The 24,059-nt window shown below is 43.4% G+C and overlaps 3 protein-coding genes across 9 annotated transcripts in view; 1 reads left to right on the forward strand and 2 right to left on the reverse strand.

The window, feature by feature from the left end:
* Positions 1-270: 270 nt before the first annotated feature.
* nsg1 (neuronal vesicle trafficking associated 1) lies at positions 271-5,281 on the reverse strand. The gene is made up of 5 exons (XM_004069187.4): positions 5,066-5,281; positions 4,713-4,846; positions 4,477-4,593; positions 1,592-1,702; positions 271-829 (listed from the first exon to the last, which is right to left on the reverse strand). Exons 2-5 carry the CDS (start codon positions 4,839-4,841, stop codon positions 629-631), a joined length of 558 nt encoding a protein of 185 aa, XP_004069235.1. The 5' UTR covers positions 4,842-4,846; positions 5,066-5,281; the 3' UTR covers positions 271-628.
* Positions 5,282-5,413: 132 nt separating this feature from the next.
* The window catches only part of LOC101155922 (transforming acidic coiled-coil-containing protein 1-like), a 29,690-nt gene continuing 11,044 nt past the window's right edge, over positions 5,414-24,059 (forward strand). For 2 of the 5 annotated variants that reach the window (XM_023955264.1, XM_023955265.1), the window contains exons 1-2: positions 5,414-5,753; positions 8,592-8,800. In XM_023955264.1, coding sequence (XP_023811032.1) covers positions 5,532-5,753; positions 8,592-8,800 — 431 coding nt within the window. In that variant the 5' untranslated portion in view covers positions 5,414-5,531. Of the gene's footprint in view, positions 5,754-8,591; positions 8,801-11,764; positions 11,988-21,233; positions 21,579-24,059 lie in introns of those variants that run through there. The other 3 variants (XM_023955268.1, XM_023955267.1, XM_023955266.1) reach the window with 3 other exon arrangements.
* On the reverse strand, positions 12,010-17,642 carry aggf1 (angiogenic factor with G-patch and FHA domains 1). Of its 3 annotated transcripts, none has more exons than XM_023955269.1 (16): positions 17,218-17,642; positions 17,071-17,132; positions 16,798-16,994; positions 15,979-16,078; positions 15,577-15,899; positions 15,377-15,508; positions 15,092-15,292; positions 14,869-14,938; positions 13,903-14,011; positions 13,771-13,822; positions 13,585-13,686; positions 13,343-13,508; positions 13,185-13,264; positions 12,982-13,109; positions 12,798-12,897; positions 12,421-12,719 (listed from the first exon to the last, which is right to left on the reverse strand). In XM_023955269.1, exons 3-16 carry the CDS (start codon positions 16,984-16,986, stop codon positions 12,477-12,479), a joined length of 1,995 nt encoding a protein of 664 aa, XP_023811037.1. In that variant the 5' UTR covers positions 16,987-16,994; positions 17,071-17,132; positions 17,218-17,642; the 3' UTR covers positions 12,421-12,476. The 3 variants fall into 3 exon arrangements, with proteins under 3 accessions (XP_011473918.1, XP_023811037.1, XP_020559240.1); XM_020703581.2 differs by lacking the exon at positions 14,869-14,938 and adding an exon at positions 14,150-14,582 and having other exon boundaries at positions 17,218-17,638; XM_011475616.3 differs by lacking the exon at positions 14,869-14,938 and adding an exon at positions 14,150-14,582 and having other exon boundaries at positions 12,010-12,719; positions 12,982-13,264; positions 17,218-17,279.

Below are 24,059 nucleotides of genomic sequence, written 5' to 3' on the forward strand. Positions count from 1 at the left end.
TTACGATCCGAGTACTAAAGTGGTTTCTGTGACAGATCTGTGTGTGTGTGTGTGTGTGTGTGTGTGTGTGTGTGTGTGTGTGTGTGTGTGTGTGTGTGTGTGTGTGTGTGTGTGTGTGTGTGTGTGTGTGTGTGTGTGTGTGTGTGTGTGTGTGTGTGTGTGTGTGTGTGTGTGTGTGTGTGTGTGTGTGTGGTGTGTGTGTGTGTGTGTGTGTGTGTGTGTGTGTGTGTGTGTGTGTGTGTGTGTGTGTGTGTGTGTGTGTGTGTGTGTGTGTGTGTGTGTGTGTGTGTGTGTGTGTGTGTGTGTGTGTGTGTGTGTGTGTGTGTGTGTGTGTGTGTGTGTGTGTGAGACCATTTCTGTGCCGTTCTCTACATTGTTGTCGTGTAAATAAATAATATTTGCTATTCAAACAAATCACAAATCCACCAAACGAAGCCTCTGAGTGCTGAGAACATCTCCACAGCTTCCACGGACTTCCACGGATTGCACACATCACCCACCAAACTACATCGACAGGGCAGCTTCGCACCTCAGGCCTGGACTCTGAAGTTTGCTTGAATGGCACAACCATATTATTTATTTTCCTGCAGCAGCAGACGCCCCGCCCCCCCTCCAAAACCCCGCCCGATTAAGCCAGTTTCTGGGCGGTCTCGGTCTCTTGCTGGGTCACCTTCTCCTCTGACATGATGGTCATCCATGGGGATACCGATCGGGTGATGGTCTGCTTGGCGATGTTGTAGTGGTTGATGAGGGTGAAGAGGCGCCCACGGCCCCCGGGACCCTGAGGGGGGTAGCTGCCATAAAGGCCGGCCGGCATACAGCGACCCTGCTGCTCCAGAAAAGATTCAAGAAAAAAAAATGGAAATTTGGATTCCTTTTTCCCAGAAATAGTAAATATTTGTGCATAAACTACGGTGGCCCTGAAGTCCAAATCACACAACGCAAAAACGTAATAAAGATCACCATGACAATTTAAAATCTTGCATTTTAGAAATCAAAGTACAATTCCAGAAACTACAACACTTTCAAAAAGGAAACATTTCAGAGAAAACAAAAGTAATTTCCAGAAAATTAAATGTAAAAAAAAATGACCGTAAGCCGGATAAGGTAGGCGTTACGGGACGCCGCTTATTGGAAAACGACGTTAGTTCACCTTCTCAACAGGATGTTCTTTTGCATAGCGATATCTTCTGACAAAAGAGAATTCTTTAAACTTCTATGCAAAAATTCTGTGATTGATCAATTAACTCTTTAGCACAGTTCAGGTAAAACGTCCTGCTTTCAGTCTCCTTCAGAACTCAGACATCATCATCCAATCAGCGAGTTCCCGTAATACCTACCTCATTTCAGTTTTTAACATTTTATTTTGATCTCTGGAAGAAAAGAAAAGTAACATTTTGGCTTCTGGAATTTAGTTTTGATTTTTAAAATGTCCTGTTTTATGATTTATTTTGCTTTTTTTAATGGTGATCTTTAGGTTTTTGCATTGATTTGTTATCGTCTTTGGAGCTTCAGAGCCACCGTACTAAACCCCATTTACGGGTAAACATTTGCAATTTTGTCAAATAAACTTATGATGGTAGTTGTTTACCATGTAAACATAGCTGTCGGGACAAGGCTGCTCATACTGATAGACTTTGTAGACGACCAGGAACACCACGCACACCAGAAAAGCCAGAGCGCAGATCACCAGCAAGGTCACCTGAAGAGGAGAAAAATGGCTTCATCATCCTCCTCAACGATGAAGAGACCGTGCAGGTAAAAGCTACACATGTCATGGTCCAGCCACCTTCATGTTCTGCTTTCACCACTACTGTAGGACCTTTTTTTCCTCCACTTCTGTGTCCAAACGAGAATGTTTGAAGGCAATTTGTAGAGCTGCTGTTCCAACTCTGACCTCTAGAGGATCCGGTCCCTTTGGACATGAATAAGGCCAGAAAACTGTTGGATTCTACAATTATAGTGATATAATTGACCCATATTTGGCTTTATAGTTTCTTTTTTTCCCAGTCACTCATTCAAAATGACCTCAAATTAGATTTATGGCATCTTTAAACGTCAGTCACGGTCAACGAATGGACAAAGCTCGGCATCGGGAGGATGGAACATTTGACGCTTACATTAACCACTTTAACCCTGATTTGAACGTGGACAAAGGTCATAGCTAGACCAAGTGTAATTTTTCTTCCTAAATATAAATCTTAAGTGAGATGTAAACAAGTACCTTTAAAAAACAAAGTATCTGTAAAAATGCAACAAAAACAAAAAAACATTACATCCTAAATGAAATAATTGGACTTTGACAAATCCTGTTGTCAGCAGATCTTAAATTCAATTGCAACTAAGTTTGACAGTTTTTTACTCAAAAAAAATGATGATTAAGGGTCAGAAAAAATAAGTACACCCCATTAATAAATGTGACAGCACAAGAGACTGATCACTGATTAAAAGAAAATATTTTCAGGCTAAATGCAATGACACCTAACATGCTCAAGAATCATTTCATTACAGAAAAAGAAACAAAACTCAGAAAAAGAATTGAATAAGAATAATGGTCTATTGGAAATTCTCCCGTTTTCTCCGTTTAAGAATGAAATTCATTTATTTCTATGAATAAATGCCACATTTCCAAGAATAAAATCAGTTTAAAGAAAGCAAAACGCTTCTGGAAAAATGTATAAAAATGTATAAATCAAAGCTTTGAAAAAACTAAAGTTCTGTGAGTAAATTCAGAATTCAATTTGGAGAAATAAAAAAAAGTCAAATTAGACTATTAATAAATATTTGAAAAGGAAAATCATAATCCTGACACACTGTACAGCTCACTTGTGTAACATTTTCTGCTTGCTTGTGTCATTAGGACGACAAACGGTTTTCAATCATGTCAGAGATTGTGAAGCATCAAATCCACCGTTAACGTTTCTTCTCTATCCTTGACGGCAGATCTGCTGCTTTTATGTTTGGTTTCTTGACGTGTCGCGCTTGCTGCCTAAAATCTCCTGTCTGCCCAAAGGACCAATTTTATAGAAGTTCAAACCCGTCAATCTATCTGTACATATATCTAAATCTCTATGTAGAGACATATCGTCAAACTGCTAAACTTTTAGTTCTGCAATTAAACTTGAAGCAATTATAGATAAAGTTAACTCTCAGATTACTTATCAATCCTAATCCACAACAAGAGAGGCTCTAATTCAGTCCGTCGGTTTCTGCAGGAATTCTCCCTTTTTTCCTGGCGATTTCTACACGGATGAGCAGTACGTGCAGAAAATAGTGATCCACCCCATCGGACTGTAGGCTGCACTGACGAGAGGCGTACGTTAGAAAACGATCTGATTATAATATAAGGAGCAGGTATACCTAAAACATTGAAAGTATTATATCCTTTCTGATGGCTAAAATAATTTCAAAATAAAGTACATGTAAAGATGCTCTCATTTAAAAAAAAAAAAGCCTTTAATTTTCTGTTCTGCTTTTGTTCATTTCAAATCTAATTTAGTGTTAACTTTGTTTACTAAACATACAACCAAGTTAGTCTTAATAGTTAGTTTTTAGATGAAACTGGAATTTCAAGTTTTAATCTGAGAAATCAAGATGTACATCCAAGAATGTGTTTGCAGAGTTTGCTGGATTTTGCTGGAAGATGAAACAGTTGGAGGCAGATAAATGCGTTTGTGACCATCTGTGGTGCTCGGTTCCCACTTCTTCTGGGAGTTATGCAACCACCACTGGTGTTTGAGGAACTGTGGAGGAATGAACGCTGCAGACAAAACTGCGGTCCCCACCACGATGCGTTTGAGGTCTTTTCGTTGGTTGGAAGGGTCTGTTTTGGAAATATTTGTGAAAATGCGTTTTCCTCAGAAAGTATGCATAAATATTCTTTTCTTTTTTTTATCCGCCTGGTGGAACGTACGCAGCATGCGGGGAATGAACAAAGCAAAGCAACAGGAGAAGCTGAAAGAGAATTTCTGCATGAAGGACCATCTGAAGCTTTTCAAAGCACAGATGCTTTTGTTGTCTGAGCCAAAGATGAGACTTTTTTTTTTTCATATATCAAAAAACGAGAAGAAGAAAAAGGAAACCTGTCAAACCTTAGAGGCAGTTTCAGCTGTTGATTTACAGAGGATTAGACCTGCTTTTTTTTACTTTTCCGTTCTCTTCACCTTGATTTTTAATCATTTTTCTAAGAGTAAACAGTGGAGCTGATCCAAACCAGGGGGGCCATTAAAGGGAGGAGGGAGAGATGCTGTGTGGAGGCCATCGCCATGGCAGCAGCTGAATTAATGAGAGTTTCAGGGCGGGGTTAAGTGAATCACAGTGCATTATGTCTTCTTGCGTGCCATGATGAGATGACAAGCAGCACAGGGAGCTGAATAAGGAAGTGTTTATAAGCTGGGGTTGCGGGGGAACTAATGTCCTGAACTCCATGCAGGAAGGCGACCATCATGCTTTCTGTGGGAGGGATGCTTTTCTTACCTTCAGCCGCTCAGAAACGCCTTCAATGATGCTGATGGAGAACTCTGCAATTTTAGGAGACCGCAGCTTCCCCTTCTTGCTCTCAGCATCATAGTCTGCCTTTGTCTTCACCACCACCTGGGTGAAAATGAGCAACCGGGATTAGCAGCTTGCAGTGTTGGCCGTTATTCTCCTATTTATTGTCATGATTTACACATAAAAGGGATGATTGTTGTCGGTTATAATGCCGAGCCTGCCTTGTCAGGTGGAGGGAACTGCAGCTGACTGGCATCCAGCGGTGTGATTAGAGGAATGGTGTCAAATCCGTCCTCCGAGACCACCTTCACGTTGTTTTTCTCGGTGAAATTATTCCCCAGTTTGACCATTTTCCCTGCAAGGAAGGTTTCATCCATCATCACGTTTTTACGCATACCTACCAAAGCATCGCTGGCGCGCAGTTCTGCTTTTGTTCACCCGATAAACATCGGAAATGAAGCGCAAAAAAAGACGCGCAGCGCGCGGCCTGGAAACGCGCAAAGTTTCTACGTTTGCTTTTTTTTTTTCCCCATTACCGCAAACGAGCAGGACGGTGTGGATGAAAATGACTTACCAGCTCGGCCGAGTCTCGGTTTAAACAGCTTTCCTCCTCACGTTGGTGAGCGCGCGGGGTTTGTGTAACGCAGCCGATATGCGGGGAAGCTGCTGCACAATATGGCCAGCCGGCTTTGTGCGTCGCGCTGTCCCCCAAACTGGATGCTGCTGCTGGCGTCTGGCTGCACTGCAAGTGATGTAACGTCCTCACCACATCCCTACATTCGTGCGCGAGCAGGCACGCGCGCGCGCCGCTGGGGTCCTGCAGCCTGCGTGGGGAGCAGCAATCACTGCAAAAGCTCATTAAGACTCATGAGAAGGAGTTTGACTCTTGTAGGTAAATGAGCAACATGATTATTTGATAAACAGTGGAAGAAAAAAAGTATTTGACTCCTTTCTGATTTTGTAGGTTTGGCCACTAAAAAAAGAAATGGCTATATATTGGGAACATATCGAGAGGAAATCTGGTCCAGTTTTCTTTACAAATGACTTCTAAATCCTTTAGATGTGGTGGCTGTTGCTTGGTAACTCTGAGCTTCAGCTCCCTCCATAGGTTTTCTACAGGATTGAGGTCCAGAGACTGGCTGGGCCGCCCCATGACCTTGATCTGCTTCTTCTTCAGCCATTCATTGGTTCCATTGGACCGTACCACGACCAATTTGAAGCCTCCCTGTGGAGGGAAGGAGGTCGTCACTAAGGATTTGACGGTACATGGCTCCTCCCATTTGCCCATCCACATGGCGAAGTAGCACTGCAGGAAAACATCACCAAACCATCATGTTTCCACCTCCATGCTTGACAGTGGGGACGGTTTTCTTGGGTCATAGGCAGCATTTCTCTTCCTCCAAACACAACGGGTTGAGTTGATTCCAAAGACCTCCATGTTGGGCTCCTCTGACTACCTTCTCCCAATCACCCTCTAAGTCATGAAGGTGTTCATTGATAAACTTGGCACATTTCTTAAGCAGACTTTGTGTAAAGCCTTACCTCTCTTCAGGTGACAGGTTGGTTAGGAGAGTCTGTGTGAACCACAACTCTTGTAGGGGATCAAAACGCATTTCCCTCAATGAAAAGAAAATCAATGTATGTAAATTCTTTTACGTGGAGTTTTAAATTTTCTTTGTTTCCCTGCTCAAATGGACCTACCATCCATTACGATGACAGACGGTCCATTTCTTTTTGGGTGGGCAAACCTACAAAGTCAACAAGGGATCAAAGACTCATTGCATTCCTCTGTACGTTTATCTTCATATTTGACATTTCTCATATAGAAGCTGCACAGTTTTGTGGTGGGAAACAGTTTCTCCTCTCAGTGACGAGGTTCTGGTTCTGTGTGAAGCCTGCATGTGCATCCATCCAAGTTCATGCTTTGTCGGTGACCAGCAACCTGTTCAGTGTGCAGCCCACCTTCCCCCGACCTTTGTGACCTAGAAGATGAATGGATTACAAAACAAGGAAATCCTTTCTGTCTCCATCCTGTACTCTGCTTTATGGTTTTATAAAAGCTGAATGTTCATAATGTTCTTTTAATGGATAAAAAGAGGCCAGAAAATCTCTGTTGATGCGACTTTGAAGAAATTAAACACGCCGTGTCCTTTGATTTGACAAATTCTTCTTTTTTTCTGGTAGTTTTCCACAACAGAAGAAACAAAAAGAGGTCATTTTTATTTTTATTTTTCCCTTTGTTGTCATCTTAATTCAACAGTACCTAAAGAGCCGCCTTGGCGTTCTGTGGATGCTCGTCCTACAGGAACAGAGACTCTCTGGTTTTCCAGGAATTGTTGAACCGAAATGTGCCGCTGCATAAAATCCAAACACTTGTTGCCAGGATATGGGGTGGGGGGGTTGCATAATGAAACAACAAATCAGTCTAGAATACGTTTTAAGAAAAGGAGAAGTAACGAATGAAAAGAGATGTGATCCATCATTAAAAAAAAAACAGGATTTTTATGGATTTTCCACTATCCTCTCATCACAATTAACATTATCTTTCATTTATGATTCATTTCTAATCAATAAATGAATTAATATCCCTCTAATAAAGGGTTAGACGCATATCCTGAAGATCCAGCGAAACATCTGCTCTAAGAAAACACAAAAAATGTTTAGACCCAAAAGGGAATCATTGAGGACAAAGGAAGAAGGAAGGTGGCTTTACCGTTAAAAAATATAAGTAATTTGTATCATAACATGGTGAAATTAAGGAAATTTTCAAACAAGCTTGGCTCTCAAATTTTTTTTTAACTTAAATTTTGACTTGTTTTTTTAAACAAGATATAACACAAATGCACATAAAATAAAATAAATCAGTCTTACAAAAAGAGAAGAGTGAAAAAATAAGTAAATGAAAAGAAAAAAGCTTTGCTCTCAAATTTTAAGATATTTTATTTTCTACTTTAGTTTATAAATTATGATGGCATATTTAAATAAAAAGTTACATTTGATACATTAATTTCTAATTTCTTTTAGCATAAACTCCAGTTATTTTGACGTGAAACTATACTTATAACCGTCGGCTTTTCACCAATCCACAAAAATCTTCTGATTTTATTCTAGTGAAGAACAAAAAATCTGTTTGAGTAAAAGTAGTTGTAGAGTTAGAGAAGTTCATTCTTCTCTAAGTGTTCTTGTCCATCGCCTGTCCGTCCTGCTTTTTGTTTGTTTTTTAGGAGTTTTTTCCTTACCGAGAAGGAGGGTCTAACAGTTTAGCTTACGTTGTTTAATTTAGCAATCAGCTATTGTATTTTTTAACTGATTTATGTTATTGTATAACTAGTCAAGCCCATTGAGACCAATGTAATGTAATATTAGGATTCAAAAATGACACTAAATTGGGTTTTCTGTTCTATCATGCAGTTTGTATCTTAAACCGAAAAAAGGAAATACAAAATGTAAATAAAAATACAAAAAAAAGATCTGTGACATATTAAAAAAAATAAAAATGTTTTGCTTTTTGTCTTGAAGATGTTGCTCAATAAATGGTTGTTAATCTAATGGCAACATATGATTTTGTCTTTCATTGGAGGATGTTAAACCAAACATGTCCTGGCATCTTTATGGTGACATCTGCTGGTTTCAGTGTAAAGCTTTAAATGACTTGCATAGATAAAGCTACAGGGAAATCTCCTTTCATCTGTGCCTTTGAGAACATGGAAGCAGTTTAGCCTGGGGGAAAAAACGGAAGCTCATTCCTGATCCACAGCCTGGACGGGCGGCTCTGATCAGAATAATGATAATTAAATGATCATTTCCACCAACCCTTTATGTTTGTGTTTTTATCACATTTACTTTTTGGGTAAATCCATTTTCTAATTTTAAAGACAATTTTTACAAGAGCAAATATTTACATTATTTGTATTCTACATTTTTATTTTAAATTTCCAATTTTTTTGGTGTCTAGCTTAAAAATGAGGTATATCTAAAAAAAAAAAAAAGATCATTTTTAAAGTTAGAAAAGATTGTAAAGTTATTTTTGATAACATTTGTAAATTTTATTGCTCAATGGTGACATAAATATTTAATAAAGTCTGTTTTTTTGTCTGCAGAGGCTCTGGGACCGCTGTGCCTTTAACAGCCCCTCTGTTCACGGATCCCTGCCCAGAAAGTTTATTTCCCACTTCCCATTCAGCCACATGGACCGGCGCCGTCACGCAGAGAGTGCAGACTCTTCCCTTCAGCAGCGGCGGCAGCGGCAGCGGCAGCAGCAGCAGGTCCTCTGTCTTCCAGAAGGAATCCTGATCCTCGGAGAGGTGAGGTAGGACTGATGCTCAGAGTGGGACGGCTCCCGAACCAGGGTTTGGGCTTTTTCGATGGACTCCGGTCCATGAGGGCGCTGACTGTGCTGGTTTAAAGGCTCTGCTGTCAGACAGGAACTATTGTGTTTTCCAAACAAAGCTCCTATTCATAAAAGTGTTGTCAGACCAGCAGCGTGTGGAGGGGAAAAACACAAGCGCAGAGCTGCACAGAAGGATGTTCGAAGTCGTGAACTTCCTGCCTCCTTGTTAAGTTTCTGGGAGGAGGAGGTCACAGCAGGGGGGGGGGGGCTCCATCCCCAGCTCTGAGTCACTTCATGGGAGGAGGACGTAGTTTGGGTCGGAACCGCCATTCAGCGTGGAGAATGGGAATTCCAGGCTGGATGTGGTGGACGCACAAGACCCGCCTGAGGGGGTCAACGCCGGCACAGGCCCCACATGACCGCTCTGAGGAGATTACCTCAAAGCTTTTTATTGTGCAGCAGCTCAGTGTGAACTTACAGTTTGTGTGAAACGAACAGGAGAATTGTGGAAGATGCAGCACATTTCCTTTCTGCCCGGCGACCGTTCTCCGTTGAACCTTCAAGGGGAAACTCCTCCAGTTGAAAAGTGTCGCCACAGCATTTGGGAATGTTTTTTTTAGCCGAGTGGACGGATGTGGCGGAAGTGGGCGGGGCTTTCAGTCAACAGAGGAGCGTTTCTCAGACTGGTCTCTCTCCACGGTTTAGCAGATGGAAGAACCGTAGAGTCGGATGATGGTCAGGCAGATTTTCAGAATAAAATGCTCTTTCTGCTGCAGCTTTCTTTCCATTCTCCTGATCTTCAAACCATCTTTTTGCTTCTTGGTTTTACCAAAGCTAATCTCTAAAAAAAAAAAAAAAGTTCTCTTCGTGTTGAGACACTCCTCATGGCGGCTCTTGTATGTTTATTTCTACTGCAGATGAGCTGTTAACACCTAACTTAGATCTAACGTAAATGAATTCCTCAGAGGGTTTCTTCTTTTTTTATTGACATTTATTCAAATATATCCCATAATAGTCCTGTGCTGCAGGGACCAGATAGTTTTTAACATTTTTATTTAGAGCAAAATATATGACCCCCCCCGGCACTAACGAGACCAAAATACACGTCGAAGGAACCCAAAGAAAGTTTTTAAAATTATTATGGGATGGCCACAGGCCTACTTGGTTGGCCTTATTGAGGCAAAGTGTGAAATTTGTCGATTGTCGTAAACAAAACTTTAGTTTGAGCGATCTTCACAGAATTTAACACACACTGCTAACCACGAAACAAAAGTCTACAACGACAACCAAAGTTCTGATGACCTTCGACCTCAGGGAAAATAAAATCCCCTTTAGTAGCTACAAATTTTAACTCCTACAACAGAGTTTGACCTATGGCCTCTGGACTCCCTGAGCACCACTGGGAAGCCATTTGGGGGGAAAAAATGTTGGGATAAGAAGTTTTAATGGCGATGGCGTGGTGAGCTCGCAAAAGTGGCGTTCCCCTGTTGCTCACATGTTTTTGCTGGAATATTGTGAAAAAGGCAATACTCGAATGCCTGGGTCAGGCCGAACGAAACGATATAACATACGATACGAATGTTTAAGGAATGTGGGCGTGGTTAACAAAAAAAAAACTCTGTTACCAAGGAAATCCAAAATTCTGCTTTGGCAGATTCTTTTGAAAATGACACAGACCTGTCCGTCACCACAAGGCGACCAAAAAACAAAATGGTTGCTATGGAGATCAAACCAACAGAAAAGCGGATATTTTGGAAAAATGTTTTTTTTTTATCACTAATTTGTCACGTGGCCAGGCTGACAAAGGGGGAGGGGCGTGTGGCAGCTGCCTAGCCAGTGGGGGCGGGTCAAAAGGGGGCGGGGCACTCACAGCTTTATTTATTGCTATTTATTTAAAGTTATTCTTACTTAGCCTACTATATTCAATACTGTCTAACCTATATATTATAGCTTCAACATGGATTATGCTGACGGCTTTAATCTGATTATGCATGCATTATAGACAATAGACGCACAAACAGACACAATTATTCTGCAGAATTGAACATTTACATTTAGAAAAAATGATGTCCATTAAGACAATACAGGATCTATTTCATAAATCCATTGATTTTCTTTCCTTTAAAGCAATATATATATATATTTTTTATTTCTAAGGAAACAACTTTTCTGTTGGTTGTTATGGAAAGAGTCAGATTTTTGTAAGTGAAAATCCAACATGTATAAAACGAGTTAAGGGTTTTGGCGTTGACACCTAACTGGACTTTACCCTTTACGTGATTCACCAATAAAGAATCTGAGCCATGAAGGCTGGAAACAATCTTAAGTTTGCATACCTGAAACCAGACTTGCTGATAAAGAAAAACGTCAAACACAAAGCCTTCATCTTCTTTATCTGATGCTGGTCTGAAACCAGGATCCCCTCCGTCTGAGAGGAGTCGATGGGACCGATTTACAGCATGTGCCGCAAGAACTTTGACCTACATCCACTTTAAGCAGAAAATACTGGAATCGTGGCACATTTGTGAAAATCATTATTAAAAATAGACCAGATAGATTTAACACGAGGCTAAATCTGAACAGGTTATGCTCGTTTCCTCTTCAGTCGCACAATACAGAGTGTTTTGGCTTCGAACCACAGCAGGACTTGCTCGCACTTGCTTGATTGTTCCTTCCAACAAAAAAAAAAAGGTTCTGCCTCAGGAATCATCACTTTTTCTCACCGTGGAGAAGTGGAGGTATGTTTTGGAAGAGGAAAATATGTGCATTCACCTCAGTGTGGCAGATAAAGAGAAGAAAAACGCACTAATCAAAGGTTTTGACACGGACAGGCCACGCCCCTGAAACGCCTTGGGCCATGCCGGACTCCCACTCGTGACAAACGTGCGGCTTTCTCCTGAGAACAGCCCGCGCGGCTCATTAGCAGCAAACCTTTATTGCACCACAGAGTCCGGTTACGATGAGGGCGGAGACCGGTGTCAGCCGGCAGGCAGAGCAGGGAGGCGTCACCTGTCCCAGTTACCTGCCGAGAGCCGCGGAAGACGCCTGAGCTCAGAGAAACTCTGCCGTTCGCGCGCGGCCGGCGGGGAGGAAAGGTCCAAATGGGTAACAACTCGAGTCAGAGGAGAAACAGCAGGCGAAGGAGCTCCAGGAGCCGCGCCGACACGTGAGTGGACTCCCACGCCATCTCTGCAGATTTCCACTTTACTTACAAACAACAGCAAAAATAGACATTAGAAAAGACGGTACTTTTCTTACAGTTCTCTCTTTGTGGCGAACTCTTGACACTCGCATGCAAATATTCACACACTCCGATAAGCTGCACACACTGAAAGGCTCGCTGGCTGCAAAACTGACAGTCGTTGACAGAACGTTCTTTTTTTTGCTTCGACATGAACAGATGATCTCACGGTGAGAAATACAGCTCAACTGTGTCAATATTTGCTGAAAGCAACTCCTGTCCTCTCTGAAGGAGGAGGAAGAGGAGGAGGAGGAGCAGCAAACTCTAGTTCACACAGCTGCTGCTCCTCCGGGAAACTTCTGAACGCACATCCAAAAGGACGACAGAACTTCTGTCCCTGATCAGTTTAAAAACCCGGCAGAACTTTTGAGGATGTTTTATTATCAATAGAAGGTAAAAATAAAAATGTTCCCGTCATCCCTGACTTGGTCCGTCTGTTCCGTTGTTGGTCTCTGAGGTTGGCGCCTCGCCTGATCGGACCCAGGCTTTGGACGCCGGGGGTTTCTGACTTTGCTCCACCTGGCAGGAGTCGGCGAATCGCTCGCGCGCCTTCTCCCAGTTCTTATGGGACTTGGTTTTGGTAACAGACATCCCGTCCAGAGACATGGCAGCGCCGGCCCCCAAACCAGACTGGGACTTTCGGATTTTCAGCTCGATCTGAGAAGGTGAAGGAGGGAAACGTCATCGCCGTCGTGCTCAGAGCCGCACCAGAAAACCGAACGGAAGGGATCTTACCGGATCCTTCATCCCGGTTCCCTCTTTGCCCAGACCTTCTCCTTTCTTCCAGCCCATCTTTTCCAGCATCTTCCGGCCTTTGTTGACCTCGCTGATCTCTCTTTTTTTCAAACAGGAAACACATTTGCGTTGAGCATCGGGATCTTTCGCTCTGGGAAGGTGAGATCTACCGTTGAAGACGTACTCGTGGACAGAAGCCGGAGCGTCGTCTCGCTGGAAAGCACCTTCACTCCCCACCGTTTGCCGTCGAGACTCCGCCCGGTCTCTGTACTTTGGATTCTTCATGGATTTCGTCTCTTCGTACTCGGTGCTCTGCATCAACGAATCCCAGATAAGCGTGTAAACAAGCAACGGAAAGTTTGTTGGTGAAGTAGGCTGTCGACTCACTTGCAGGCCGTATTTGGCCTTCATCTGCTTCAGCTCCTTCTGTCTCAGAGACTCCTTATCCTCTTTGGCGAGGCCAGGACCTTTGGGAAACAACGGGATAAATTCAGCTCCACAGACAGTCTTTGTTGGAATGTGTGTTTTTTTTTTTCTTCCCCCACCTGGAGGATCTTCTCTCTTGTGCTTGCTGAGGTGAGCCATCACCTGGCCGGGCTCGCAGCCGTCGCACGTGTCCGTCCCCGAATGGATGTGAAAGGACAGAACAGTCTCCCCCATCTTGACCTCATCGCCGTGCATCAGGGGGCGGGGCTCGGACTTGGTTTTAGGCTGCAGAGGAAAAGATCCACCAACATTGTGACGACAAATACATCTCCCCGACGACCTTTAATGACCTCAGGCTGACCTGTAATATTCGGTTTCCGTTGATGACCGTCCCATTCTGGCTTCCTTGGTCCACCAGCATGTAGGCCTGATGTTCTTGATCAAAGTAAACCTCTGCGTGGAACTGGAACCAAACATTTCAGACGTTTGTGTGCAGCACCCAGACCAAAACCAGACGAGGAAATGTTTCTCTGCGGGAAAACAGTACCTTACTAACTCCCATTTCTGGTATTCGTACTGCATGGTCCATGTCTTTTTCTCTGCAAACACGGAGCAGGTTCTCTTCAGGTGATGCTTCAGCTGTTGTTACCTTTAGTTGAGTTGGAATTCCACTACAGACCTGCCAAAGGTGGCTGTAGAGTCGGCAGTGATGATGAACAAGGTGCCCACTTGCAGCACAGGCGATCTGACCACAGTCACTCTCACACATGGAGGCCACATCTCTTTGGCTGCAAAATAAAACGTCGAAACGCGTCAGCAGACGGTAAAACCACAAACGACGGAATCCACGTTCGAAAACACTAAAGTCGGATTGTGAAGCCGGCTGTCCTCTGCTCTCGTCAGGATCCGTTCTTTCCTCCTCTCACCTGGTTGACTTGGCTCCTCCACGTCTGACTCGTGACTCTGCTTTGATGGAGCGCTTGAGGACGACGCCGACGAGCGAGTGGACTCGCACTCTTCTCTTTCCGACTCTGTGATCTCCCCTTCCTCTGGCTCGCTCTCGCCTTCCGACTCGTCGCTCCGAGTCCTCCTCTTCTTCTTCTTGTGCTTTTCTGACTTGGATTTCTTCCTTTTCTTCTTGGATCTTCGCCTGTCCTCGTGGTGCGAGTCATTTTTATGTTTTTTCCTCTTCGAGGACGACGACATGTCCTTCTCTCCTCTGTGTTTAGAAGACTGCTTTTTCCCTGGACTGCGCGATTTCCGCTTCGATTTCCCTAAATCCGCTTTTTTCCTGCTCGAATGCCGTTCGACGGAGTCTGCTTCCTCTCTCTGAGGCCTTTCCTCGTTAGACTTCGGTTCCTGCCGTCAGAAAGTCTGTGGTAACATCATCTTCTCCAAAAAAGACAGCAGACTAAGAACTGATGACTCAGCGCAGTCACACCATTGCAACACTCGGGTCTCAGTCTTCAAAGACAATTCCTCCAACGGCTTCTCAAATGTACGACTATCTGATACTTCCCGCGGTACAAAGAGGAGCGATGCTGCCATATGGATCACTTTGAAAGCATTTACGGAGCAGCCCAACATGTGAACTAGTCCTGAGAAAAATCGCTTTATTTCTTTGGAAGCAATATTGGAGTTATACCTGTGTAGGACAGAGTTTTCCAGCAAGAGGAAATCTTCATTTTAGCCAAAGATTTAGTCACATCATGGACCTGGATCAAAGGAATAGTCTTTTAGTCATCTATCCTCACATACAAGAAAGGTTTTTGAAGACTGAGACCACCTAACAGGAGAAACTACCAAGTCCAAATCTAGCTCTCCAGGACCAAACACTTCAACGTTCTTGATCTGAACCAGACCTGTACCTTGTCGTCATGCTGCGAGGTTTTCTTGGTCCCTTTCTTGAATTTTCTGCCTTGCTTGTCGGCGTCGTTGTTGTCTCTCCAAGGCTCCGCACAGCTCTGCGTCACGGGAACCTCGATCCGAGAATGAAACTGATAGCGCCCGCTCTCTGCGTCGTAGTAGTAATAAATGCTCGTGTTGACGTCGTAGTACAACTGACTGGCCTTTGGAGACAAAACAAAAAAACATGACATCACAGGATAATCTTTTATCATCCCGTCAAATCACAGAAAGAAGAAGACACAAACCGAGTCGTAGTAAAAGCCTGTGCCGTGGTCGTAATACATCCCGGAGGTTTCGTCAAACACGAAGCCGGTCTGTGTCATGGCCTCCTCAGCAGTGGCTCTCAACATGTCGGCTATTGATCCCCCGTCGCTCTCCTGAAACAAATTCGCCCGTAAATGAAGGAAAACACCTTCGGTTTGAGATGCACCTACAGAAACCGCACCTCCACTGTTGCTAAAGCTCCGCTGGCGGCCGGATTGGAAACATCTACAGCTGTGGTTTCCTTCCCTATTGTAGCCTCTGCTGCGGCGGCGCTGCCATCGCTCATTTCCACCGTGGCGGCGGCGATGCCATCGCTCATTTCCACTGTGGCGGCGGCGATGCCATCGCTCATTTCCACTGTGGCGGCGGCGATGCCATCGCTCATTTCCACCGTGGCGGCGCTGCTGCCTGCGCTCATTTCCACCGCGGCTGCTGCAGGGTTGGCGTTTTCCTGACCGTCCGCCCCCTCAGCACTGTAGTATCCATAGTAGTAGTTGTAGTAGTCTGAAGAAGAAACGCTCACACGGTCAGTATGCTCCTCCACCAGCAGACATTCAGACGTGTCAGACAAACATCAGCTGACCGGTTTCCGTCCACTCGTATTCTTCCGTCTGAGTTTCAGTGTCGACTTTGTCTTTCTCCTTTTTCTTCCGTTTGTGTATTTCTGCACTTAGCTGGTCAACCTGGGGGAAAAAAACTCATTTAACATCCAAGATCTAAGACGTTAAACCAAAGAAAAATGTTCATCTTAAATTCCCCAATAAAATAAAAAGAGGTCATGTAAGAATAATTCCCTCCATAATTACAATGCAATCCCATGAAAACACGGTTGGAGCTCAAATAAATATTAAAGTCTCACTCTGATGTTTTTAACATGTTCTTATGGCATTTTTCGGATGATTTAGGGAGCTATATGAAGAGAAATGAAGCCTAAAACTGCATTTCTGAGTATTTAGGTTTCGTTCTGATGCATCCACTGTCAGATCCAGGAACGTCTTTGTTTTCCTCGTCTGATCAGAGTCTTAACTGTCCGGCTGGACAGCTCCAATGTTGCTAGCCATTTTTGTTGCACCGGTAATGTTAGGTAGGGGGTGTGAGGGGCTGCAAGCTAGCAGGAGAGAATGTTAACAGATGGACGACGGGAAGTGGGAACTCCTGCTTTCAGGTGGAAGCTTATAAGTTAATGGTGTTGAAATTAAAAGGAGGTGCTGGGGGAGGAATGGAGGACGGAGATCCAATAGGAGCGGAGTAGGAGGTGTGAAGAAGAATTTGTAGGGGAGGAGGGCTGTGAAAGCTCATGAGGACGAGAAAAGAGCCTGGAAGTGGATGCAAAGGACATTTTTATCCCGGTTTTGGGGGGATTGACTGAGGAGCTCCTCCATCCAGGAGCACGGAGCCTGACCTGCTTCCGGAGGTCCTCGTTGTAGCTGTCGGTGCTCCTCTGCAGCCTCTCGGACTGACTGAGCTGCCTCTGCAGCTTGTCCAGCTCGGCTCTGCACTCCGTCAGCTCGTTCTTCAGCGACTCCACCTTCATCCGGAGCTCGGCCACCTCCGAGTCGTCCGCCTCCGCGCGCCCGTCCTCGCTCTCCATCAGTTACCCTGGAAACGGGTCACAGTCCGCGGTCAGAACCGGCGGGAGCGTGGGTCGGATCATGGAGCTCTCCGCTCATCTTACCGTTCGCTCCGGTTCCGGCTGCTCGGGGTGGAACCGGCCGTCGGCGTCACACATGAACCGACCTGCAAGTTGAACATAGACATCTTATAACCGCGCCGAGGGGGGGATTCAGCCGAGTACATGCTTTGATGAGAAGGAGACAGTTACAGTTGAGACCGTGGAAATGTTTACAGTCCGCCCTGTGCGGGAGCGCCATTTATCTAACTACGTCATCAGTGAAGTCATTCTTCTTCTCCTTCTTCCGGTGCTTTGCCATCAAAACTGCTTCTGCCCTCTAGCGGCGAGAAACTTTCACAGCAGGCAATTGTGGATTTTCATTCGCTTGTATTTTCTAACCTTTTAAGCCTCCGATTTTCCCTCGTGGTCACGACAGCATCATATTTAACTCGTTGTATCTATCAATATAATTTAGCTCTGGATTTAAACTACTTTAATCGGCAGTTACTGTCAAGTGAACATGTAAAACTGGTTTACAGGTGACCACGAGGATAAATATAATGAAATTGGAATGATAAAAATGTCTAATACAGACCCTAAATACGTGGCCTTGATTTGATTTCAATAAATACAATAAACCATAAAATAAAATAAAACTTTTTTTGGCCTTAAATATATTTAATTTTGAATTTATTTTTATTATAACTACAGATTCTGAAGAAACTGAAAACACAAGGGTAAAAAAGTTTGAAAGTCTGAAATCAAGAAAACTATATAACACACAGGTTTGATTTACTAATTGTATAGAATATCATTAATGTTTTATATAAAATTGCATTTTAATAAACTGGAAGAAAAAACTCAACTGACTTCGTTGAAAATTAATACTGAAAACGATGAAGATTTTAGGAAAAACAACTGCACCTTTAAGATTTTTGTACTTTAATTATTACAAAAAAATGCACGTGAGATCGTGAAGGGACTGTAAAGACTACAGAATTTATCTTTTTTCACATTTTAGGTTGCTGGTGTAATTTTTGTAGAAAAAGTGAACCTTGGCTCAACAAAGGTTGAAAAACAGTGTTGTTTAGTACATTAATGCATGTTAAAAGCCTATGGGCAATTTTTTGATAATTTTGGTATTTTTCACTTCATTAAAATAAAACATAACAAATTTTTATTTTGCTTTTTCAAATTTTTTTCTGCCTGTATGTCAGAACCTTCTTTGACCAGTAGGTGTCAGCACAGTCCAGTCATTTCTATGACAGATTAAAATCTTGAAGCTGGGACTAACAAATCATTATTTGACGCACTTTTATATACTTTCTTTATATCATTATGCTGTTTAATGGATGAAATAGTAATGTCATTTAAAAGGCAGGAGGAATTGTTTCTTTTTGCTAATGTAGACTAACCGTGTGCCACAAAAATGTCTCCAATAATTCCCACAGAAAGCAATTGTTCTGCTCTCTCATAAGGGTCTTCACTTTCAACCCTTCTGTCTTTTTTACGATCTGGAATTTCCGGGAAAACCTGATTCTTCCACGCAGTCTTCAGGAGCAGAGCATGCAGTTATGTTTTAGGCTCTGCAGGAAGACTACTTAAGTGACCCTCCCCACTATTGTCCTCTGGTCTATTTATGGTGGGGCAGGCTTTTGGGTTCAGTCACATTTAACGGTGGACTTTTTTCAGAAGACGGAGATGCCGGAGTTTCTAATTTTAGTCACTTTGAGTGGCTTCAAAATCCCCTTTGGGTTTTTCTCCAAGTCCTTTTGAAATCTGAGCTGTGCTTGGGGTTTGCAGCAACGTCAGCCTTTGAGCAATGGGGGGGGGGGGGGGGGGGCACAGATGCCTCCTACTGATGCTTATTGATGCCATTTTTAAACCTGCCGTTATAAAGGAAAACGTTTATTTTTTGAAGATTTGATCATGCAAACCTTTGGAATGTGCCTTTTGTTTTTCCCTCTGCACTTCCAGAAGGTGTGGATGGAAAAAAAATGGAATAAAAATAATTTACGGTTAAAAAAAAACACTCTATTGTTGTCTTTACCTCTTTCTTTCTCAGTCTATCAGAGCTAATGCAGTAAAACTTCAGAAAAATGTACTGTTATGATGATACTGTTGTAAACCAAAGTACTCTTGGAGTGACAGTAAAGAGGAAAACACATTTGCGTGTTTTCTCTCCACCCTTTCTGCTCCGCCACGCTGATGCAGAGGCTCCACCCTTCCTGCTCAGATGTGGAAACTCTGACTGCGGTTGTGTCTTAGGAACTCTTTAACTCTTGAGAATCCTCAGCTTCACTGAAAGGAGCTTTTCCCTGTTTTCCTGGGGGGGGTTGCTGTATATCTTTCATGTTTCTGGGGGGGGGGGGGGGGTCTCTTCAAGTTTGCCTCAAATCTCACCAAAATGTGTCGACAAACCTTTATGGTCAAAACATCTGGATGCTTCCCGGTTTCTGAAGCCCAGAAAGCGTCTTTGCTTTATTTTAAAGAACTATTTCAAATTCCCACCTTAGAAGGCAGCTGATCATTACTTTGGTTAATTTGCTTTGAGGTTCTAGTTTCCTTATCTCTTAACATTTCTTTGCATAGAAAACACACAGTTAGCCTTGATTCTCCTAAAACACGCCTGTCCTAAAGTGTTTATTAATGCACAGAAACTATTAACCTTATAGTTTTATTATAACGTTTTTTTTTCCAACTCTTCTGGTTTTTTTCTTACTTAGTTTGATTTATTAAATGGATCAAATAAAGTTAGTGGTGGATGTTTGAAATGCAAATGCTTACATTCCTTTTTAATCCACTTTTTTCCTATCAATCCTTTAGAAAAGGCGATTGTTTCTGAAAACCTCAGTAAAAAGTAGATTAAGTGAGGCAGAATACTTAAAGTTTACTTTTTATATCTATTATTATATTCCAATTAAGTCTGAAGTAGTATTCACACACACATACTATGTATACTTAAACCAGGGGTCTACAACCTGAGGTTCTGGAGCCACATGTGGCTCTTTGACCCCTCTGGTTAAAGAAAAATAAAATATTATTTTTTAAAAAGTAACATCTTTTTGGACTACAAAGCACATCAAGCAAAGCAAACCAGTCAGATAAGTCAAACTTTTATTCAACTCATTCCAGTAAAAGTATGTATCATTCCGTCTGGCACATGACTACAGTACCCATAATGCTCCAGTAAGTCGATAAGATGATTGTCTATTATTGAACACAATTCAAGGATTTTAAGCGGGATGTGGTCCAAAAATGGAGGATCACTTAGTTTGTTCTGATTTCGTTTTAATTTGTTAGTCTTATGCAGTTTTGTCTGAGATGCATCAACAACGATAAAAACCCAAAACTGTACATTTAGTAATATATTTAGTCACTGTTGGCATCACACAACATTTGGTACATTATGATCCTATATGGTAAAGGCTGACTTTTATTTTGAAAGGAACTCCTCTAAATCTTTCAAGTTAAGAGCTTTTTAATTTTTTTAAAGTATATTTTCCCCTTTTTAATGTTTTCTTTATGCCCAAAAATACAACAGTTCGTTAATATTTATCATAATAGTAATAAAAACAAATCCGGGTCTTGTTTTTTCAAGGGTTAAGAAACTTAAGTGAGACTTTATGGCTCTACTGGGCTGTAATCGGTCAGGAATCGACCCAAATGGATCTTTAGGGGTTAAAGGTCCAAGACCTCTGATTTAGACCGAGTAGACTTCAAGAACTGAACTGTTGCTGAGGAGAACAACAGAAACGTCACAGTTAGAAGGAGTTTCATAGAAATGCCAGTGGACACCTCCAGCTTCCCAATATTACCCAGAATGCACCTCTGTAAAAACCTGAACGTTTGCATCTAAGGCTGTGGGTTTTATCTGTTAGCTCCAGGCCGAAGCCAGAACCGGTTCCCCGGGTCGTGCGTTCTGCTGCCCCCGCTGGGAGCCTCGGGGGTGGTGGGGGTAATTAAGATCCAGCCCCACATTCCAGATCTCTCCGTGAGACGTGGTCGCGCTCCTCCTCCCCCTCCTCCCCCTGGTCTGTGTTTGTTTTGTGGCTCTCCGCTTCTCCCTTGGAGCGGTCTGACAGGACCGTACCATTCTGCGGCCGTAGGGGAGTCCTCCGGCAGGAACAACACCTGCTCAGTTCATTGAGAGAGCTGTAGGAAGTGAACCCCCCCGCGTTTTCCTGTAAGTGAGCCGTCCCAAAGTACACGGGAGGTTGGCGGGGGGGGTTGAGAGAAGCATTTGAGGAAGCAGCTGATCAGAAGAGGAGGGAGAGAGAGAGAGAGACAGCGCCGCGCGAGAACGAGGAGAACCGTGAGGATCTCGATGCATCCCCCCTTCCTTCCGTGATTAGCCTGGAACTCCTGAGAGGAAAGATGTGAGAACTGGAAGACAGGAGGGGAAAAAAGGAGCGAAGGAGAACTGCGCAACTTGTTAAGATGTCCTGGCTGTCACCCGTGTCATGGGCCAAGTGGACGTGGACGGCAGTGCGGGGAGGAGAGGGAGAGGAGGATGAAGGAGGGCTGGAGGAAAACAGAAATGAGGAGGAGGAAAGATCTCAGGAGTGCAGGCAAGTGTGGTGGACCTCTGATCCGCTCTGGGGGGGTTGTTTCAGCCTTCATCATGCCAGCATGAGGAGTCAGGGTTTTGCTGAAGCTGAGGAGAAACCGGCTCCTCCTCGTGAGCATCATGGTGTCAAGCACCATGTTTGAGGCGTCAGGTCCTCCTCCTCCTCACATGGCACCTTCAGCCCAGAGGCCCTCAGGAAGCCGGCTCCTCACGGCCCTGATAGCTGTTATCTTGGCCTCTGTCTCTTGGAGATAGAAAACGCTCAACAGCCCGCCTCTTGTGCCGACTTGCACTTTTGCCCACCTGCCAGATACTGCATCAGCGCTCAGAAGCCAAAAACACCTGAGCACGTGCTGGTGAGGCTTCCCGCCCTGATTAGATCAGAAGGTCCGTGTGAGATGGACAATGAGGAAACCAAAAAGCCCATATTGGTCTAAAAGTCTCTTTTACGCTGCATTGTCCCTAAGAGTGTAACAGGAAACAGAAGGCTGCCTTACTTCCTCTTCCTGCAGTTGCCAAAGCTCAGATACGAAGGTGATCGAAGCCATAAAAGCATAAAATCCCTTCAGTCACAAAACTTTCTGTTTCGTTTATGCTTTTAAGACTGAAACCTGAAATCATTGGGGTTTCATTTTGAGAGATATTCGTCATTTTGAGATTTTTATGTCCACTTTCAGACCATTCAACAAAAGCACAAGGCCTGCTGTCATGAAAATTCCCCTCTGACTGCATAAAATCTGCGTCTTCAGTCCTCAGATTCCTGCAGAAAACAAAGTGAACTCCTCCCTGTTTCAGACATGCTGCCAGGGATTCTGTAGATGCAGCAGCAAATGTAGCTGCAGGAGATGAAGGTGTTCATGCTGAACGAGACCAGTCTGATCCGGAGCTCTGCTGAAGATCTACCTCCAGCAGGGATTGGTCACGAAAGGCGTCTTTGATGCCATCAGTTAACGTCTGCTGCTGCTGCTGCTGCTGCTGCTGCTGCTGCTGCTGCTGCTGCTGCTGCTGCTGCTGCTGCTGCTGCTGCTGCTGCTGTGTTTACAGACGTTTCTGTTTCTCACGCTGCAGATTCAAGCCTTTGCCTTCAGGCGTCCGTGTATCTGCATTTCTCAGCTGTGATGAAATTCCAAGTTCTGAGAAAGCAGGAGTCAAAATGTTCCATTATTCTTATTCAAACACATTATTATTTTACTTAAGAATACTGAATTCATTATATAGTACAGTAAATTATACCTTTTCTGTGAGAAAAGTCCATAAACAAATTGCATTTACTTACAAAATTGTCTGAAACTGTCATTAATTTATAAATATTAGAGCTCTTATAACTATTAGCTTAAATAACTAGTTATGATCTGATTGCAATACATTCACTAGTTTTTCACCACTGATCAGATTATTTATTTTCAGGAGAACATTTTAAGGTCCCTCTCCAATCATCCTTTGATCTAATTCTGAAGCGTTCCCAGTCGTCTTTTAATTACAATTTAGTCGATTTAAGCCAAAATGAAGGAACCTCTGTTGTTTTTTAGGACATAGTTTCTGCAGATTTAATTAGAAATTCACCTCTGAGCTGTGGGCAGAACCGCTGGTTTGAAGCCCACCCCTGTTCCCTCCCCGTTGCAGAGAGCTCTCTGTTTACATGTTTTTGGATCCGTTTGTCTGCAGGTAGATGCATCAGAAAGGGGCGGAGCAGGGAGCTTGTGGCCCCGCCCAGCTTATTTTCTACATTCAATTCAATTAAATTCAATTCAATTTTATTTGTATAGCCCAAAATCACAACAACAGTCGTCTCGATGGGCTTCGAAGTAAAACATGAAATCAAAAGGATCACGAATACAAAGAGTTCAATAGAAAAATACTAAAATGAACTAACAAACTGACTAAGCTATACTGGCATCCCTGCCCTTAGACCCCCCTTCGCGGTAAGGAAAAACTCCCAAAAAAACCGGATTCCGGAAAAAACGAAGAAACCTCAGGGGTGCCCACATGAAGGAGGGATCCTCCCCCAGGACGGACAGGCGATTTACCAGAAATCTTAGAGAAGAATTAACTTATCTAAATCTACAACTACATATATAAAAGTCCAGCAGACGAGCTTCATCCAGCCGTGGTTGTGGGGACAGTCAAAGGCGCGAGTCGAGCCAGAGACAGGAACCACAGCCAGCTTTAGGAGCAGGAGCAGAGACGAGGTACTCGGTCAGGTACAGAGCAGAGACGAGCCAGAGATGAGCCAGAGGCAGGATCCACAGCCAGGTGTAGGAGCGGGAGCAAAGGCGAGGTTAACGGTCAGGAACTGGAGCACGGATGAAACAACTGGAGTCTGGAATCACTCCCACTCCCCAGGAGGGGAGAGGAAAAGAGGGACAATACATGAATCAAAGACGGTGTTATTTTTGTCTGCTCCTGATTCACAATGATTTGAATAAAGAAATATTATGCAATTTTAGTCTTTCTTTATATATGTCCGTCATCAGAAAAGTGC

This window comes from Oryzias latipes, chromosome 5, assembly GCF_002234675.1.
Source record: "Oryzias latipes chromosome 5, ASM223467v1".
Classification (NCBI taxonomy): Eukaryota; Metazoa; Chordata; class Actinopteri; order Beloniformes; family Adrianichthyidae; genus Oryzias; species Oryzias latipes.

What these genes read in the sequence shown, in the direction of transcription:
- aggf1 (XM_011475616.3), bottom strand. Translation starts at nt 16,986, where the DNA reads ATGGAGAGCGAGGACGGGCGCGCGGAGGCGGACGACTCGGAGGTGGCC. An exon ending in GAGCTTTAGCAACAGTGGAG is followed by an intron (nt 15,509 to 15,576) that starts GTGCGGTTTCTG and finishes AATTTGTTTCAG; the next exon opens with GAGAGCGACGGGGGATCAAT. An exon ending in CAGAAATGGGAGTTAGTAAG is followed by an intron (nt 13,687 to 13,770) that starts GTACTGTTTTCC and finishes GTTTGGTTCCAG; the next exon opens with TTCCACGCAGAGGTTTACTT.
- nsg1 (XM_004069187.4), bottom strand. Translation starts at nt 4,841, where the DNA reads ATGGTCAAACTGGGGAATAATTTCACCGAGAAAAACAACGTGAAGGTG. An exon ending in AGTTCCCTCCACCTGACAAG is followed by an intron (nt 4,594 to 4,712) that starts GCAGGCTCGGCA and finishes ATTTTCACCCAG; the next exon opens with GTGGTGGTGAAGACAAAGGC. An exon ending in GCGTTTCTGAGCGGCTGAAG is followed by an intron (nt 1,703 to 4,476) that starts GTAAGAAAAGCA and finishes TCTCCTCTTCAG; the next exon opens with GTGACCTTGCTGGTGATCTG.